Source organism: Pieris brassicae, chromosome 2, assembly GCF_905147105.1.
Source record: "Pieris brassicae chromosome 2, ilPieBrab1.1, whole genome shotgun sequence".
NCBI lineage: Eukaryota > Metazoa > Arthropoda > Insecta > Lepidoptera > Pieridae > Pieris > Pieris brassicae.
In genome coordinates, this window is record NC_059666.1 from 11,590,950 (window position 1) to 11,610,715 (window position 19,766).

Here is a 19,766-nt window from a genome sequence, read left to right on the forward strand (position 1 = left end):
ATAAAATTGCCAAAATGGAGCCGCTCAGAACGATATTCAGTTTTTGTTCATAATATTTTTGTACGTTAAATTAAGAACTTTTTTCATTACATTTTTGCTCTTTTTCAGAATGTAAAGTTAAGTTAGTTAATTAGGATATCCATAGAATTAAATTTTGTTTGGAATTAATTCCCGGATTATTATAAAGCTACATTATTTAACTTAATTTTTTTTAAACCTAAACAACTATTCTTAAAAGTAATTTCAATTTTACTTTTAAATGAAATGCTATTAATTTGCCGACATATTTCCTTTCTGAGTCAAAACATTCAAAGTCTTTAAAAGCTATCAATTTTTTTTTATGTCAAGAGTAGACATTTATTTTATTGGTTGTTGATAAAAAAATATTTATTTTATCGACAACAATAGGCTTAAAAAGCCATCCCTAGCGGCACTATCTTGCCACTTATTAGCTAGAGTCTCGCAATTTATCGAGCGGGGCACGGAAAATTGCTTGGAGTACAGCACTCAAGTGATAGCTTAATGTCTTGTTATGTAAAATATGGCGTGTTGGCAACAGGGACGAATCTTGCACCTAAATCTAAAAGTTGCCTTTATCTCAGCCATCTATATTACAAACGACGGTAGCTATGGACCAGTTTAGATAGTTTTATGTTAGTTTGGTGGATTCTCTTTTAATTTTTTAGTTAGTTATTTGGTTTTCGACGATATCCACATTATACCGTAACACATACTTTATTTTATACATAGCAGGCAGTAGGCTCACCTATTGTTATGTGACATCGCCGCTCATAGATACTTACGATCTTAGTGTCCGATAAGGAATTGTAGCTTATGAAACTTAAGAAATTTATAAAAAAATGAGGAAAGCTGTTTGCGTGGACTAGTCTCAGTATCAAGTTTCGAGGGACAATTAATCAAAGTTGCACACGTCTTGGTGTTTGTTTTGCATAACTACTCCGAAACTGCCAACACTTCACTTTGCTTCTAAGCTCCTCTATCAATATTGGACGCATCCCGAAGCATTCACCTCGTCAGACTTTAACGAAACAACTGTTATATACGCCTGATTTCCACCTAAAATTCAATATTCCTTCAAACCTATAATTGTATTAAGACATTGGAAGTCATTATTGTTGCATTGCTCAAATAAAAAGTAATAAAAGCGAAAAAATAGCTCCTAAATCTATAATAAAATCTTGTAAAATATGATTTAATACTGAAAATATTAAATTAAATAAAAAAAATCCGCGGGAACTAGACCCAGGACAACGACTTAAAAGTATGAAAAAGTGCCGGATCTAAGCTACGACCAAATGTAGAAACCAGTTAGGTAAAATGTAGCCATTGCCAAAAAACAAAAAAAAACGCCAAAATGTTATTTCCTCCTATTTTTCAATGCAACATAGGTTTTGTTTTTTACTTGCGCCATGCATCAATTTTAATAATATATAGTGAGGGACTAGGAACAATATGAGCTAACTTTTTACCTAAATTCTATACTAAACTGACTGTAGTAGATTTTGTTAGCTTAATCGCCAAAAATAAAGAGAAATTAATGCGGATAATAATCTAGCTCAATATAAGTTAATAGGAAATTATTTTCTCATCGCTCCAACTAATAACTTATAAAAGTAACTTGTGAAGTAATTACTTATCGGCACCTAGAGGATTTTCCTCGTTTCTGTCGATTTGTCGATTTATTTCACATCAAAGAATCCATATTTCTATATTAAGTGACCACGGAAATTCGCCTGTAATTCATTGATATAATAATATTTGCCAAAGGAGAGGATATTTTAATCAAATTAGCCCATTCATAATTCAAATATTAATATGTAATGAGATAAGGAAAACAGATGTTTTGTATGTATGAAATGCGTGCTTTATAAAAACCATAACTATCGTCGTCACTCGTCAGTCTATAAATTTTTATTATAGATGACTTAAAATAAGTTTATAATACCGATAGGTGCCTTCACATAAACGATAAAATATGCAAGGCCGAAGTTGTTAATATTTTCATATTTTAATATAATCCTTTTTCATTATCTATTAAATACTTAAACTAGGGAGTTCCCTTTTGATTGAAATCGGACAATAAAACAATCACAACCCGAGTCGTCCGCCATCGAGCGACATTTCAATAGCTCTTCAAAACTTGATCCCAGAAACTATTGGGTTCGATCTCCTGGGTGCAATCTACTAACTTATTCACATTCGCTGAGTTTGCTAATAAAACATTTGGGACACGCGAGGGACACACTCGAACAGGTGATGATTTTTACTTAGTTACACTCATTGTTCGAGTCCGAATGTCCAAACTTTATTACAAAAACATTTAATTTTATTAGAAATAATAATGATTTCGACAACTGCATTACTCGTGGTATCAAAATGTAAATATTTTAATGATTATACAACGTTATATGAATTTTGTTTTTTGTCACAAAAATACCTCGTTACTTTAATTTATATATAATATTTATATTTTTAATAAAACTGAAATTTAATGGCTATAGAGAAAACTCATTTAAGTATCACTTTTTCAGTACCACCAAACAAGATAGCGATATCGGGAGTAGGCGAACATGTGACACAAGGAACGCTGTTGACGCTCATGTGCAGCGTTTCAGGCGCCCGCCCTGCTGCCACCATCGAGTGGTTCAACGGCACTGAGCTACTGACACCAGCTAATCAAAATATACAGGTAAATATATATTTATCTGCACATTCTAAATTCTATTTGAGAACACCTCCCAGAGTCATAATAATGCTATTTTGATGTTAGTCGTGAATATGTGTGTGTATTGCATTGATAAGTTTTTTCATAGACAATAAGATAAGCGGATCTTCATACCCCGTATTAATAAATTAATTGTCATTTAATTATCTTAATAATACAAAAAATGTTCATAAACTTATTATTGTATTTAGTTGATTGTGACTCGTCAAACGTTGGCTTTTTTATTAGTTTAAAAACCATTTAGAATATATATCTCAAAGAAAATGATTACCTAAATCAAGGCAACATATTTGGCCCTTTCTACGAGTTACACTCCCCTTCATAAACCTAACTACGTTTCACAGTACACTTGATTCGCTCTTCCCTTCGAGTTTGTCACATTGATATTCAAAAAGGGACAATTAGGAAGTTTTAAATGGATTAATAGCACTTCACAATATAACTTGAGGTAAAATAAATGTAATTAATTCTGTTACGGTAGTGATGGGGGAGGCCTAACAAATATTTGAGACGGACTTTAATTTAACTGAATTTGTTTGATTGAGAGCTTTTTAAAATATCCTCGAATTGTTCAATTGTTCGTCGTTATAAAAGAACTGGTAAGTATAATTTAAAGTAGAAATTTCGGTTGGTTTTATAATTTATAAGTCGTTTGGAGTCTCATATTTTTCGTTATCATATCTGATTTCTAATATATACTTTATCTGTATAGTTAGTCTCAAAACTTCAAGTAATGTATACAATGTCTTAAATGCGTTTTTAATCTGGTGTTAATATACAGAACAGAACTACCAGATGTGATAAGGTAGCTCCAACGTTGTTTACGAGGATTCACCTTCGTCGAAGGTTTTGTAAGGTAAAACTTATTTTCCCCGTGGATGTCCAAAAAGAAATTTCGCGAGTCATCGCTCAACGTCAAGTGCGTTAAACAAAAAATACTTTAAATCTTTCCCTTCACATCTATTTGGAGTTCTTTGTGGATTTTGTACGACCTAATTATTTTTTTACTTGTGAATCGGTAACAATTTATATAGGGAAGATGAAGCAGAGAAGCAGTTTTTTTAGACATATGCTTTAGTTTCAAACCAACTCAACAGAGTCAAGTAAATTCGGTTAACAATAGTTTTCTTAATACGAAATACTAATAAGAACGAGAGTTTCTAATGTAGATTTATTCTGTATCTGTTTAATGAATAATTTTTCTTTAATCTCTGTCTTCTATGTATTTGGTCGTAAGTCGAATCCAACACATATACACTAAAATTAAATCTGCATTAACTAAGATGCAATTTACACGTTTTTATATATACTTCTTTATTATATAATATATTTTTTTACGATTAAAATAAGAACCTGTAACTTTAAAGTTTGCTAAATTTTAAAGTAAGAGGCGCTGAAAAGTAAGAAAGTGTAAGGTTTTCGTTTGTGAACTTTATTGAATTTTACTTATTGGAACTAGGGGCTGCTGACGGCTATAAATGGAATAGGGAAGACTATAGAGCTCTCTCTTCTATATAATAAAATAGTAACTTCTTATGTTATATAGTGGAATAGTATCGAGATTGAAATTGTTAAGTTCTGTCAACGAATTTTAATTATAATCGATCGTTTCCTTTAACAGATATTTTCAGCTCGATTAATATGATTTTTTATAATATAACTTCTTACATTAAATTGGTGAATTGGGTTTACCGCTAAGATAACATTTTATGACTTATTTGTTTCAATTACCAATTTAAATATTTATTCATGTAACCAAACATAGCAATTAAATATATGTGTATACATATACATACTACATAGTAATAGTGAAAAAAAATACAAATTAATTAAAAGAAAATTAAACGCTGGCAGCACTTCCTTGCTGGATTGCGATTTCGCCTGCTCTGCGGCCGTCCCAAATTTTTTGCTTGTCCGAGGGAGGTGAGATGGGGCTAACGTATTCACACAAGTAATACATCCCATACCAAAGCCCGTCCCATCTTTCAAGGGATCAATGACATCCCATCCAGCCGCTTGCCATCGGCTAGTCGATGCCTGTGGGCTCCAAAAAGGCTGGAACATTGACGGAAGCAAGAGGGTGGCGTATGATGTCTCTCCTTTGGCAATGGAAGCCATGATATCCGAGGCTACTTCAGGGATGGGCAGAGGGGAGTTCATATGGGCACTCCTAAGGCTGCAGGCAATGCGAAGTGATTCAGGGTCCAAAAGGGTGCCTGTGTATGTGTCAATATAATTTTTCAAGCAGTTGTTTTAATAAACCTACTCCAGGCCACCTCTGTCCACAGCAGGTGAGGTCCGACCGCGCGAACTACTTCCCGGCCAGCAATTGAAATTACTAGAAACTTCCAAGAAATATATAGATATTTCTGGGAAGTTTATATATATAGATATAGCCTGTAAAACATACAACAACAACAAATGGACGCTTCAATTTTTTTCATTCGTATTTACATAGCGTCGTAAGTACCTCAAGTGAATTTTAAATGCGCGGATAACTGAAAAATCGTGGAATTTAGAATGTTCTAAAACGGGATCAAAAAAGAATTTTCAAAAAAAAATATTGTCTAATTTACTATGTTTTATAAAGAATAATGTATAAATAATAATATGTGTGATGTGATTGTTGAAAACCACTGAAACTTTGAGTTATGTAACTTATAAAAACTCCTAAACGACTCTTATATGTAAAATATTGATAAATATTTAAGTTCTAAAATAATAAATCTATAAAAAAAATATTATCCTCCGTAAAAATAATTATAAAAGTGTAATAAGAATTCCTGCTATCGCGGACATTACTTACGAGATAACCTTAATGGGATAATTAATTATTAATGTAGATTATGAATTTCTTTTAACATTATAAATTATGAGACTCCAATTAGATTTCTGCATTTGATGTGTGAGGTAGATAGATAAAACTGTCCTTTGACTTTATTTGGTAGTTCTTAATTATGCTAAAACTATGTTATTATATATATATTATATTATATTAAGAAGAATTTTTAAAGAAAATTTAAGTTTTTATCTAGATTCAAAGTATGAACAATTTAAAAAGTTTCATTGTATACAATTGAATTTCCAACTGAAATCTTAAGTGATTTTTCACGTTAAGCAACAGTTAAACCAGTGCTCATCAAAAATTTTCTAAAGTCGCAAGAAGTTTGAGCGTAAAGTTTGCATTCCTTTGAAAATGTTGCGTGCGTCAAAGAGGGAAGCCTCTTTGTGCTACAACTTTGAATTAACCTAGTGCTGTGCGATGCATTATCGATACTTGTTCTAACTCGTCGTTGTTTTGCGTATCAAGTTACACTTACTTATAATTAAAACTTTAATATCCTCAAAACTTCTAGTTTGTTTAATGAGCTCCATCCTTAAAGTAAAAATAAGTTCCTTCTGCAATATATTTGACTGCTTATTTTTCTTTGGTAACTCATATCTGAGTATCGTGGTCCAATAAATATTCGCGCGAATAAATTTTCCTCCACCAATTGCGGTCCTGCGCTTTTTTTACAACTGTGTACAGTTTTGATGACGACGATGAGTCTTTGACTTGATCAGTCAATCTCGTTGGCGAGCGTCACGTTTGCCGTCGGAGTTGCCAATTACGATGGGCTTCTCTAGGGTCCCGTCGCGCCTACGTGTGATTGTGTGTACGAAATGCAACTCCGCTTAAAATAAGTAAAACATGTATCAAAATAAAGTATTATTATATAATTTTTGAAAATAAGCTTTTATATTACACCTTACCTCAATGTCTAAACCTGAGAGTTATGATCATATATCGATCCAGAAATGCTTGGTATATCTCAACATCTACGTCTCGGGTTTTGACGTTTTGACTGATATAATTAAAAATAGCTCAATTGGGAAGGCTTATTAAAGTCCCTTAATAAAAGGTTTGTAATAAATAATAATACCTAAGTATCGTTATAATGTAACTACACTAGCGCAGCGGGGCTAGGAGTAGACGTAGTAGGTACATAAACTTTTCTGTAATTATTTTAATTGACGACATTTCTCAAACTGTGAATCGTGTTTCATTCTTTCTCATAATTTGTTCTTTTGTATTAAATTGTTGTCTGAACTATAAGACAAAGCGTGAAATTGGTTATTAAACTTCAAACAAACAAGATTTCACATTATTAAATGGTGTTACCCTTTTGACTTCAAGAACGAGAGACTTCTACATCATACGTAAAAGTCAAAGTCAAAAATCATTTATTCATATAGGTAAAAAAGTAATGTTGTAATGTAATTCTTCCAGTTCTCAAATCAAGGGCGTAGAACGGAAGAGAAGAACTGGCAATAAACTCTCCACCACTCTGTTTAATCGCCTCTTTAATCTTTTTAATTTTTTGTATTATACAATAAAGGAGCTGCAACCATTACAACATGTTCCACATGACGTCTTAAGTAATAAATAATAATGAAATAAATTAAAAACAAAGTTTTGTCTCAGATTGTCAAAGATCCTCTATCAGCAGGAGTCATGGTGAAATAGGAGCACGCACTTACATTCTCGTGGGAACAACACGCAAATACATAGTCGAAATCACTAACATCACCGCATACCTGAATTCAAGTACGACCAGTCACCACAACTAGCCCCCGATCACGAGTTTTTGAACGTTCCAAAATAAGTTTGAACACAATAATTATACAATATTACAATCAGGCAACACAAATATTACACATCCAACTTCAGTAGTAAGTATAATATTTTTGCTGTGTCCTTTTTTTTGGAAAATTTATCGTCACCGTTATTGTCATGGATGGTAGAATACATAGATATCCTACTGTAAACTGAAAATGCATTATATATGATGTGGTTTACTTTAATACATATATAAAAGATCAATCCATTGCAGTGGTTGGTGTGCCACTACTCGACACTCGAAACACATTTTAACAACATATATTATTAATCTGTTGAATTTTCTTTTTATGATACGATGGAATAACACGTATCCTATAGGTACAAACCGAAGTCTTTCTCTCTTCTCTTCTTTCTCGAACCTATGTCTATGTATGTATTTTATGTCTTGGCCTGTGATTAATAAAACGACATTCAAGTGACTATTATTTTAAAACTTAAAACCTTACTATAACGTCTCGATAAAGATAGTGATTTTCCGTATTTCTATTGTTAAAGTACATAACTTGCGCCGGTTTTTGTTAGATTTAAGAGTAAATTACCCATTTCCAGTTTTTCCAGTAATAACCGTCCAAGTGTATCTCATCTCAGTGAATAAACGCGAAATCACCAGTCATTTGCGAAACGATCCGATCTTTTTAGGAACTCTATTTTGTTAGTACTGAAGTATTATATGAAAGAGAGTTACATTTCGCTTTTCAAGAGTTGAAAATGTACACTATAAGAGCTAAAAGGCATTTGTCCTCATTTGTTTTTCATTGTTCAATATTTTAATCAAGACAACAATTATCCATTGGTGTACAAAGGTTTGGAACGCTTGCTCTTTAGAAAAATAGTGCTTATACTTTGTCTATTAATCGTAATAAAGACACTTTAATTAAATACTAGAACAATTTTAAATCAAATAGGTTTGTTATTTCCATTATCTGGTGTTCTGCAGTATGGATTTCGGGTAAAAGACTCCTCCTGAAGTACGATTTGGATCTGTTCATTGCTGCCTTCATCCATTTCTCCCCAGAAACCTTTATGTTATCCTCAACCCATCGCTTTTGTAGTCTTGCCACGTTTGTTTTTCCTGAGTGTCCCCTCCACCAAGAAGATTCAGCGGTCCATTCATCATCAACTCAATCACAGTTTGTCTATTAGAAGACATACATATTTTCCAAAGAAATAAGGTGTTCCTAGTGTAATTTTCAGTTATGACCCAATTGAAAAGTTTTCAAACTTCCCCATACCTCATACATTCGTTTTATTTCCACTTACAATTTCACTTTAGCTTTCGCTTCTGTCTATTTACGTCTTATGTACCATTAAAATTAATTACGTAAACCTTAGCTTTGGTAAATTGTATATGTGACGTCCTCGCTAACCAATACCTGACACGTTGCGATGTCTTTAATTAAAATATACCGCGGGGAAATTGAATTTAGGTCGACACGCAGATGTAGTTGTTCTGGATATTCTGCTATTGCTAAATATTGCTATATTCATGCTTATTGCACAGTATATAAAATGTGGGGATTTTAAGTTAAGTAAGTAGTTTGTAGTGGTCAGTATACACACAAAGGATTAATATGCTTCATAACATTCCAAGAAATTTAAAAGAAATGTTACTAGTTGGCGTAAAAATTAAATTTTTCTCGCTTGATAAACAAAGCAAAGCATCGCAAAGCTATCGAAGTTAGACTCAAACTTACTTTGTTAGTTAATCTAGTAGATTGTGTAATCAAAAACTTCAAGTTATAAGCAGATAATTTCATTGTTTTATGTACTTATTTCCTCTTTCAGTCACAGTTCACACCATCACACCCAATTAGGTATTACTAAATTAAATTTATTTAATATTTTTTATAGCTTTTTTCCTTTTCTACTATTTGTATTTATTATGTATTCCATCTTTGACTATATCTTTAGTTTCATTATTTTTTAATTTATGTGAACTGTGGGGAAAGGTAATAAATAAATACACAATAAGATTCACCTTTTGGCATCAAACGTACGTTGTTTAGTTTTGCTTCTGTTATGAAATTACAAATTCGTAGGCGATATAGCTAATAACTAACGTCATTATCTGTTTTAATCCGGTTTATTAAAGCCGTTTAAAATGCAACAGCTTAGCTGCATGCAATAATGAGGGCATAAATCACTTATTTCGATATCATTAGAGCCACATCAATTATCTGTATGGCCAGGTGCTCAATATATTAGCTAGCGATTTTTCATTCTGTCACTAAGTTCACACTGACAGATTTATACAGTTTTATGAGAATATATTAAAAGCATTAACGGGTAATTAATTGTGCTCTTTGTGTGTATTTCATTAAGATTTACTTTGGCCATAACTAATACCTGACAAATGAATGTGGATTAAAAATATATAAAATATCTTTCACGGTGTATAATATGAGAGCAAGCGTTTATCTCTTGAATATTTAATAAATACCGATTAAGTACTTGTCTCTCAAATAGTATCTTCGCTGTGATGAAAAGAGGAAGTGCAAAGTGCAATATGAAAAATATATAAATATAATGTAAAACATGGTTTTATAAAGTGTAAATTTTTTTACGTTAGTTACGTGGTTAGTATAGTGGTCACAGAATATTCAAACCGACGATGACGTAGCATTGAAGGTATTAATTCATCTAATAGACAAAGTACTATGCAATTAGATTAAGATAGATTCTATTACATTGAACAATTAAGCAATGAGCAGCATGCACGTAAATAATATGCCTTGTCAACATCACACACGAAAAAATAACAATTTGTATATGTTCAATTGACGATTAAGCTACATAATAAGTAATTATAAAACGTTAATTTGCAAATAAAGTGTTACATTCAGATTGATAAATTATAAAAAAACACCTTACAATCAGCCATATAAAAATAGGGGAAGATGTGTTGAAAATGTCATTAATTATCATGATGTCATAATAATAAGAACAGTTCAGTTATTTATAATTGTTGTCAAAAATATGGTCTACCTTTAAAATTTTAAACATCTTCCATTTGAAAGCATTTCACGGCAGTGATCGGTTACTTCTAGAGAGGTAATTAAAAGTTTGATAGCTATAGCAATTTTGGATGCTTTTTTTCAATCTAATCTGATAATAGATAACCTGAAATTGTTTTTTTTTTGTTCAATAGCTTGAAATTGAACTGATTATTTTTTATTATAAACGTGAAGCGCAGAGTTTATATCGATTTATTTTGTATAAAAAATCCACATGTATTTTAAATAAATGTGTTTTACGGCATGAAACCATTTTTATGAATAATGTTGAATGGAACAATATGGCATTCTACACAAGACATAACGAAGTGGAATCGTGGAGTCTATCACTTGTCTCGCATGAATGAAGTCCATCCGCTAGTTAAAGCGAATAGTAATTAACGAATGTTATCCTTTTTTAATCAAAATTGAAAGTCATTAAAACAGGAATTAATTAAACTTGTGTAATGAGATTATAGAGCATTCACGTAAATGAATGTATTTACGCTTTCATACCTCAGGAAGGAGGGTTCAGGTTGACTACAATGATGGAAGGGACTTGGAAATAGAAAGAGAAAATTATTAGATTTCTATTTATTTGTGCAATTTACGTATATTATGTCTCAGGAATTAATAGCTTAGTCGCATTTAATAAGAATTACTTTTAAGTTCTTGAAATCTGGCCGAGTGAATTGTAATACTACAGATTCATAAAATAACGGTCTTTATCTTAACTTTGTCTGCGACCTATGTTAAAGTTTAATCATTATTTAATCTACACAAATTTACCATAAATAAACTATTTTGAATGTTAATTATAATCATTACAAAGCGTTCAAACGAAAGTTTATCTTAAATTAGCTTTGTAATGGCGGATAAATACTTATCTTTGAAATGGAGATCTAAATTATAGCTACGGCGATAAGCTTCTATTTTAATTTTAATTTGACATTTAAACGTGGTAAACAACGGTGTATATTCATTTCAAAATATTTACAACCCTTTTTAATTAAGGTTTTCCATATCAAAGAATACGAATGAGTTGGTAAGTCCTGTAACCCCTCAAAGGGGAATAGGGTCATATTTGGTCTTACATTGATCATTTTTCTTTATATGTAAGTAAATGCATATTATGTTTGATACATAACATCGATTTTAAGCATCAAGACTTGTCTGTCGTCATTTAGACTCTTTTTTAACCTGAACTCAAACTATCGTTCCAACGCACTACTGAAAGATTGAATTGACAATTTACAATATGTAAGATGTCTACGTTGCAATTCTAATAAATCAAATAACTTCGTGTTCTCTTACTACATTGTTAAATAGAAGCTCTTATAAGCTCTTTCCAAATATTTCTCGAAAACCTCACAGACCGGGTATGAATAGCAGAAATTTATTTTAAGCGAAAATAATTAAAATATCACTCAATTATTGTTTTTAATTAATAAAAGCGAGTAAAAGCAATGGGAATTCACAAATGAAACGAATTCCTCGTTAATGCTTTAACGACGTACATAATTAAAAAATTATAATTCCTACCGACAATACTTGCTCCACTCGCCGGTAAATAAAGTTTTACGATTATCACAAATTTAAACCAACTCGACCTTTTAGTTCGCTAAATAAATCTCTCCAATGTTAATACTACACTAGCGTATCCGACAGACGTCCTAAACACAGGTCTTAAATTAAAAAAAGTAACTGTAAATCTTAACGATTCTGGAATCCACTTGGCACATAAATGCAAAAAAAAAGTTAATTAAAGATATACTTATAAAGGAACAGTCAATAATAAATCATTATATTAATTTGCTCATGCTTCTTTTTTTAAACCTTACCTGAAAATCCACAAATATTTCAATATCAAAATAAGCCAAATCGTTCTAGCCAACCCGATCCTCGAGACAAACTAATATATATATAAACGAAATGCTGTTATGTATATATATAACTTAGCTACCACTAGTACATATGTAGATATATACGATGTAGATATTATTAAGAAAAGTCGAGAGAGATTCATTGGATTACAAAACTATTAAAATGGTGAAAATAAGCAAAAGTTTTCCAACCAGAACAACGTAAAAAGCATTGGCTCTCAGTTTGTGTCCAGCATTGTACTCAAATATTGTAAAATTGTTTTATTCTATTAGAACAATTTGAAAGCCGCTTCGCGTTTAATTTTCTTTATTACTTAGTTTTTCTTTTGCGATGAGCTTTTATTCTTAATCTCTGTAATTTGACCTTTCGTAAATTTCGCTTTTCTATTTATTTAGAGATGTTGGTCAAATTGAATTACGCTCTTCGGTCATGTGGTTTTACTTTTATATGTATAATAATAATAATGAAAGCCTTTATTGCTGTAATTTCTTATTCTTATGTGAAGTACTAATAAAAATATAAAATAAAAATAATCACTTAAAATTAATCGGCAAGCCAGTTAATTTCTATTATACAGCTTGTCCTTGGACATAAACCCCCTCTAAGAGCTTCCACTCTTCTCTGTTTCTTGCTTTATATATATAGTAAACACTTTACATGGGACCATTTGCGCGTAATCAAACCACAAAATTATCTAGTTACTGATGGTGCCTTGAGAAGACATTCTAAATGAATCGCTATCTTATATTATTGCGAAAAATTTGAGGGTAGTTTCGAAACAAATGCTTTAACAGTCTAAAACTTTGCTTACTAAACTGTATATACCAAACTACATAAATAACCGAATCAAAACAAACACGTGTTTATTAGAAAAAAAATTAAGAAATATTTTTTGTATAATACCACCATACACCGACAGCTACCGACATTGTGTGTTCCATAAGAATTGTTTATTTCTAATAGGCACGCGATGCCAATAGTCTATGGACAATTTCTTTAACACTCGACAATTTTTGGCTGTGACCGCTTTGTACGTTTGGCGCGATTCTTAAATTCCAATATTATTTATTTATTTATATTTCTAATATTCGCGTAGGTGATAAGTTTCTTAATACATCAATTTTACTTAGCTGCTAACCGATAATTACTAGAGCACTGTAAAAGATTCTTCGATATCAATTAAAAGATGCGCGTTGAAATGTTAGTCACTCACAGGTAAGTTCCCGTTGCGGAGTCCTTTTCAACATTTTATAGAATTAATTGGATACTATTTTACTTTAGTCGAGTTTTTGTTGCCTTCGTGAAAGGGCTAGAGAGTGATTGTAGCTTATCGATAATTTCATGACGACAACGAGAGGAAGAGATAAAAGGTAAACATTATTCTTAGAATACCAGATCTCTTGAACTTCAGTGCAATATGTGAACTAAATTTATTATTAACATGACAAGAATTATTTATAAGAATAAAATTCTTATTAAAAAATATTTTAATGTAAATTTAATCATAATTAACAAAAAAAAACAACAATATTGATAATTGTTACACTTTACTAGTCCTAAATACGATTTTTTTAGTAGGCTGCATTCAAGGTATGTACCTATATATTCAAGTCGTGTTTGCCTTTGCGAACTGAATTTTAAATCTAAGGGCTCCTAATGAAACCGTGAGCCCCTACAAATATAATATTTATTTAATATTATTCATTATGGTTTACATTGAGTTGGTAAGCTGTTTTCTTGAAGGACTCTTCAAGAAAACAGCTTACCAATTCTTAAAAGGCCGGCAGCGCGCTTGCAAGCCTTCTGGCGAGTGCGAGTGTCCATGGGCGGCGGTATCACTTACCATCAGACGAGCCCGTTACGATAAAAAAATATCCTTAGCCTATTTTAAACTTCCATGCATACTAACACGAGCTTTATACATGTTTCAATAATAATAACTTGTTACGAAGTATTTCATTTATTAATCATTAAAGTGTGGAACTTGCCTAGGCAAACGTCAATATTATTAAGGTAATGTATGTAATGTAACTACCCTCGGGGAAAAACATAATTGTAACCAAATATTAACCATATTTTAAAACTTTCCTGCGGAGGCCCCAAGCTGAATTCCACTCAGACCTTTCCCAACATAACCCGACCATATTTATGCGACCTTTTCCCCGCAAAGTTTTATTTTTAGATTCTGTTTAAAGCGTGTTTCAGACATTTTTCTCTATTAAATGTGTCTCAGACAGAAGTCAGGGATTGGATTTTTATTTTTCTTTTTAAGGTTTCCTATATGATGTGCTAAGTATAGCGATTTATTCCATTTCGTTTTATTTTCTCTACCCTTTGAATATTAATTATTCAGACTCACATAATGTGTTCGTAAAGATAGACTCGTACTGAATACAATAATTTTGTATCATTCGAAGCTGTTGAATATATTTAGTTTTAATGAAAAACTGTTTTCTTATTTATCTTGTTAAGAAGGATTAAAGGTTCAAAGAATTTTGATTTTTGTTTTCCATTTTATGCTAAGATAAAGTTACTGAGATATTTTGTTCTTAGTTCTTTAAATAGTTTCGCTTTGGTTAAGGCAAAGTTAGAAAATGCAATTTTTTTTATAAAACAGACATTAGTTTAAAAAGCAAATTCTTTCAATAATTTAATAATATTGAATAACAGTGATACAGATTTCAGCTTAAAATGTATGTGGTTTATTGATGTCTTGATTTTGTTCCATGTATCGCAGCAAAAAGAAATTGAATCGGTAAGCTTTTCACCATTCTTACAGCAATGCGATAACTTGTTTAACATATAACATAATAACATATCGCTTATGTTTATTTTATTATCTGCATGTTATAAATTCTAAGTTTATTGTAATAACAAACTAAAGTTTGGTTATAACGATAATAAAAATAAAATAAAGAAATCAGTGGCAACCTTCTTAGGTCTGGGCCTCAGAATTCTGTATTTATCTCATTTGTCAATCTAATAGGAAAGTAGATGAACAGTCTCCTATGCAGGACACACTTAATTTTTTTGTCTTTGGTAAGCTGGTTTCCTCGCGATGTTTTCCTTCACCGTTCACGTTAAATGCGCACATGATAAGAAAGTCCATAAGTAGACAGCAGAGGTTTCAACCCACGGCCTCAGGGATGAGACACGCAAGGGGAAGACTAGGCCAATACTGGCAACGATAAAGGTCGTCCTAGTTCAAGAAAAGCCATCAGTAAAATGATTGTAAATTTTCAGAGTGATACCACAGTGGCCACCATGTCCAATCTGACGTTCGAAGCGACGCGGTTCGAGAACGGACGCAGGTTTATTTGCAAAGCTGTGAACGACGCCATGAGAGACAACAATGATCATCCCATTCATGCCACGAGGGAACTTGAAGTTTGGTGTAAGTTAAACGACATCTATTAAGCTACTTTGTTTTTTTATGTAATAGGAGGTAAACGAGCAAGAGCCTCCGAGCCTGGTGTTAAGCGATACCGCCGCCCATCGACACATTGCCAAAAAGCTCGCAAGTGCGTTGCCGGCCTTTCAAGAATTGGTACGCTCTTTTCTTGAAGGACCCTAAATCGAATTGGTTCGGAAATACTTCAGTGGGCAGCTGGTTCCACATAGTGGTGGTGCGCGGCAAAAGCTGCCTTAGAAAACGCTCAGTTGTGAAACGACGGACGTCGAGATGATACGGATGGTAGTGTGGCTTGACGTCCGATAATGAAACTCAGCTGCGGGTAGTAGACCGAACAACTCTTCTGAACACTGCCCATGATGACTTTATTGTGGAAGATTAATCTAAGTGTACTCTTTATGTGACGCGAAATACCCCTAAGATGGTATTTCACGTCATATTAATTATATTATAAAAAATACTTCAACATTAATCTAATAATCATCCATAATTATTAAATTTTGAAAAGTAGTTCTGGTAGCTCAACGGAAATGACTGTTTATAGCCTAAAGGAATTTTTATTTAAAAGTTACCAGCGGTGCTACAACCGTAAGTCTGGCCTCAAATTGCGAGTTAGGCTTGATTTACTTGGATCCTCACGAAGTTTTATGTATATTTTTACCCTTTGCAACTTTCACTGTGTTGAGGGTAAAAAGAAATCTTTGCTTGAACATTGGCAGGGTGCTAACACACATCCTCTTAATTGAGTGTTGTGCACGTACTTAGCTACTCAGCCAACACTAGATTATTATTTCCCGAACGTATTTTAGTTACCCGACACCGTGTTAATCATATATTATTAAATACTTCCAGACCCGCCGATCGTTCACGTGGGCCCGCCCAACATAACAGTAGTAGAAGGCACCAAGATCCTACTCAAGAGCGAATATGAGAGCAATCCGTCATCCCTCACTGAAGTTGTATGGTATGTACAGAATTACAACACATTGTTAGGGCTGCCTACGTCTGCTGATCGTCTGTACTCTGAATGCTATATCACTTGTCCTGAAATCAATTGTTTCTAATAGAAAACGATAAAAATGTTAATATTTTAATACCGAACCGTATATTATAAAATGGACATAATATAGTGTAAGGAATGCCGACACGGAAAAAATGAATAAACGTATTTTAGTTAGCCCGTACCCTAGCTAAGTTAGTTAGGTAAAAGAAATTTAGTAGTCACATCTTTTAGAGTCTGACAAAATCAAAAGTTCATGTACCATTCAATGTACGAGTACATTAGTAACTGACACCCCTGCATAAATCGCGTGTAACGAGATTCGCACGGATTTTCTTTTAAATATGAAAGTTTGAAACTGAGCACATTACAGTAAGTATTCTTTACAACTAAGAACATGTTAAGTCCCAGTTAACCTAGGCCATAAAAGCGGAACTTTTCAGTAATTTCTCACGTGGCATTAGGCTTTTTAATCTCCAACGTATTTTAGCGGAAGTTAGAATTTCCAACGTAATCTCTTTTGCTTTTGCTAATACAGTTTGCATAAAGTATAGCATCTAGGGAAAAATTATTGTTAAAATACAGTATGTATTTAAAATTAGTTTGTGATGGCGAGTAGTAGATTGGTCTGTGGAAAGTAACCGAGACTGAAGAAGATACTGACTCCTAATCCGTTGAACTAACAAAAGTATGAGTGTGGCTAACCAATTGAGTTTATTGTACTATTGTACTTATACAGAGGATTTTTCAGATGTATGCATCGGACTCTGAAGTCATTCGAGGGAAAACTCGACCTCCGTGATATTTTTAACTTTAATCCCACAAAATTCAACCTCAAAGCTATCGTCAGCAAAGATAAACGGCGACAGAAGTTTATCTCGAAGCTTTCATCAAATTTTTTTTGATTAAAACCTCGTTCACAGACTCTCAGTATTTAGTCTCAGTATTTTATTTGTCAACTTAAAAATCTTTACTATTTTGGCTTAAGATTTGTAACGCTTACTATTTTAAAAGTCTATTTTCGACTGTGCACAGTAAATCAACGGATTATCAATTTCTCTGATGTGATTCCACAAAAACTACATTCCACGTCCAGCCAATGTTAATCTATACAACGGCTCTTTTAAATATTATAACCCAAAAAATTACCACGTATATATTAATCGGTAATTTATAAGAATATTTTAATATCAACTCTGCGTGGATCTACGCGCTGCGCGTGATTCACTCTTTTTCTGTAAAATAATCTTTTGTTTTTTAATTGTTGAGATTAAAGTGAGTGATTCGGTTAATCCTTGCTTCTGATGTGACGAACACGAAACTCCCATTATTTAATGTTTGCAATTGCACAACTGAACCTACAGCGTCAGCCCGCTTCTCGAAAGTTACACTAAGCAAGATCACCGTACCCGTTGCAAATCAATCGTACCGGGATGGGTAAAGTGATACGACTTTATCGAAACCATAAACTTTTGCCCTTTTGTCAATTCTACTCAGGTTATAATAATAAGCGCCCAATTGTTTACAGGTATCGAAATGGCGAGCGTCTCAACGTAAACTCGAGCCACTACCAAGGAGGAAGCACGGACCAGCACGCGCTGATCATTCTCGATGCTAATGGAGATGACATGGGGAACTATACCTGTCTGCTCGCCAACGTCGTGGGTAACGGTACCACTGAGGAATTAATCAGCGTGAATGTACTATGTGAGTGTAAAGAGAGCTATAAACCGCAAAGTTGTACATTATGCTATTTTTCTGTTACTCTAAAACACCATACGTATGATTCCAGTCAAGCCCCAAGTACGTCTGATAATGAATCCAGAGAGTCCAATACTGGAAACGGACCACAAGAATGTGACATTGACCTGCGAAGTGGTCTCCGGAAATCCCTCGGTGCTGGATGAGGTGATCTGGTACTTGGATGGGGAGGTGTTGAAACATCTGCCTGAATGTAATGGGACGGACGGTTTGTACTTCATTCGTCTTTAAAATTTTATATTTCAATTTGTTTTATCTCATAGACGTCTCTCTCATAAATATGTTTTCATTAATAAAATCTAATTTCAATTGCTATAGATAAACTAAAAGTAACAGTAATAGCCGGTGGTCATTTGATAAAAAATATGATAATAATATCTTCTTCTTCGGTAGTAGGAACTGACAGATTTGTTAAGAGAAATAGTATTTTCGTTATTTTCATTGTTTGCACTACCAAAGACTTGCTATCTATCTATCTATCTACAAACACGTTTCAGAGAACCTCTGCAACGAAGTGGACCCCTCGATGCTGCTCCTCCAAGACACGACCAAGAGCTTCCACGGGAACTACTCCTGCAAAGGAAAGAACTACGCCGGTTGGGGAAACGAGAGTCAGAATACTGAGCTCGTCGTTAACTGTGAGTTGACATTGAAGCACGCTTTTAGCCATCCTCTATCGTGGTTTTTTAAATAAACAGTTTTTTTAGAATCAAGTATCCCTTTTCTGCCCTTTAGAAATATATTGTCTTACAGACCCTCCGGGAGCGGCGAAGTTGACTTACTCCCCTTGGCGAGTGGTGAAGGGCAAGTCCTTGGTCCTGAGCTGCAGCATCCAGGAGAAGGGCAGGCCTGAAGCCCACAGGTAGTTACTAACTACAGTAAAGTTTGAAATGTAGTAAACTTAGTGAAAACGATTGTAAGCTGTGTTCCAGATATTTTGTGTAATAATAAATATGTTTTACTTTTTATAATTGTGAATTAATTTTGTACTAATAAATGTTGCAATACTTTTTGATGTTGGTTCGGTGTTAACATTAAAATAGAGGCAAGAGTTGTCTTTTAGATATGCATAGAAGAGATCGAAGTATTCAATTTTTTTCCGAGGAACTGTACGTATCCGTATGTGCCTTTAGATTCCGTTGGCACCGCGGAGGCCGCGTGGTGAGCGACATCGTATCCCAGAACTGGACCATCGACCCTGTGACCTTGGACCATCGAACTAACTTCTCGTGCAGAGGGGTCAACGCGGGGGGCGAGGGAGAGCACGCCTTCGTCAACGTCGACGTCTTGGGTGACTCCTTTTGCGA

General features: G+C 33.3%; 1 protein-coding gene across 5 annotated transcripts in view; it reads left to right on the forward strand.

Moving 5' to 3' along the window:
- Positions 1 to 19,766, forward strand: part of LOC123720001 (hemicentin-1) — a 180,525-nt gene that overhangs the window by 148,999 nt on the left and 11,760 nt on the right. For all 5 annotated transcript variants that reach the window (XM_045676388.1, XM_045676389.1, XM_045676385.1 and 2 more), the window contains exons 7-15: positions 2,553 to 2,710; positions 15,024 to 15,041; positions 15,530 to 15,680; positions 16,551 to 16,662; positions 18,227 to 18,405; positions 18,491 to 18,667; positions 18,957 to 19,097; positions 19,213 to 19,321; positions 19,593 to 19,750. In XM_045676388.1, the coding sequence (XP_045532344.1) occupies positions 2,553 to 2,710; positions 15,024 to 15,041; positions 15,530 to 15,680; positions 16,551 to 16,662; positions 18,227 to 18,405; positions 18,491 to 18,667; positions 18,957 to 19,097; positions 19,213 to 19,321; positions 19,593 to 19,750 (1,203 nt within the window). The remainder of the gene's footprint in view (positions 1 to 2,552; positions 2,711 to 15,023; positions 15,042 to 15,529; positions 15,681 to 16,550; positions 16,663 to 18,226; positions 18,406 to 18,490; positions 18,668 to 18,956; positions 19,098 to 19,212; positions 19,322 to 19,592; positions 19,751 to 19,766) is intronic.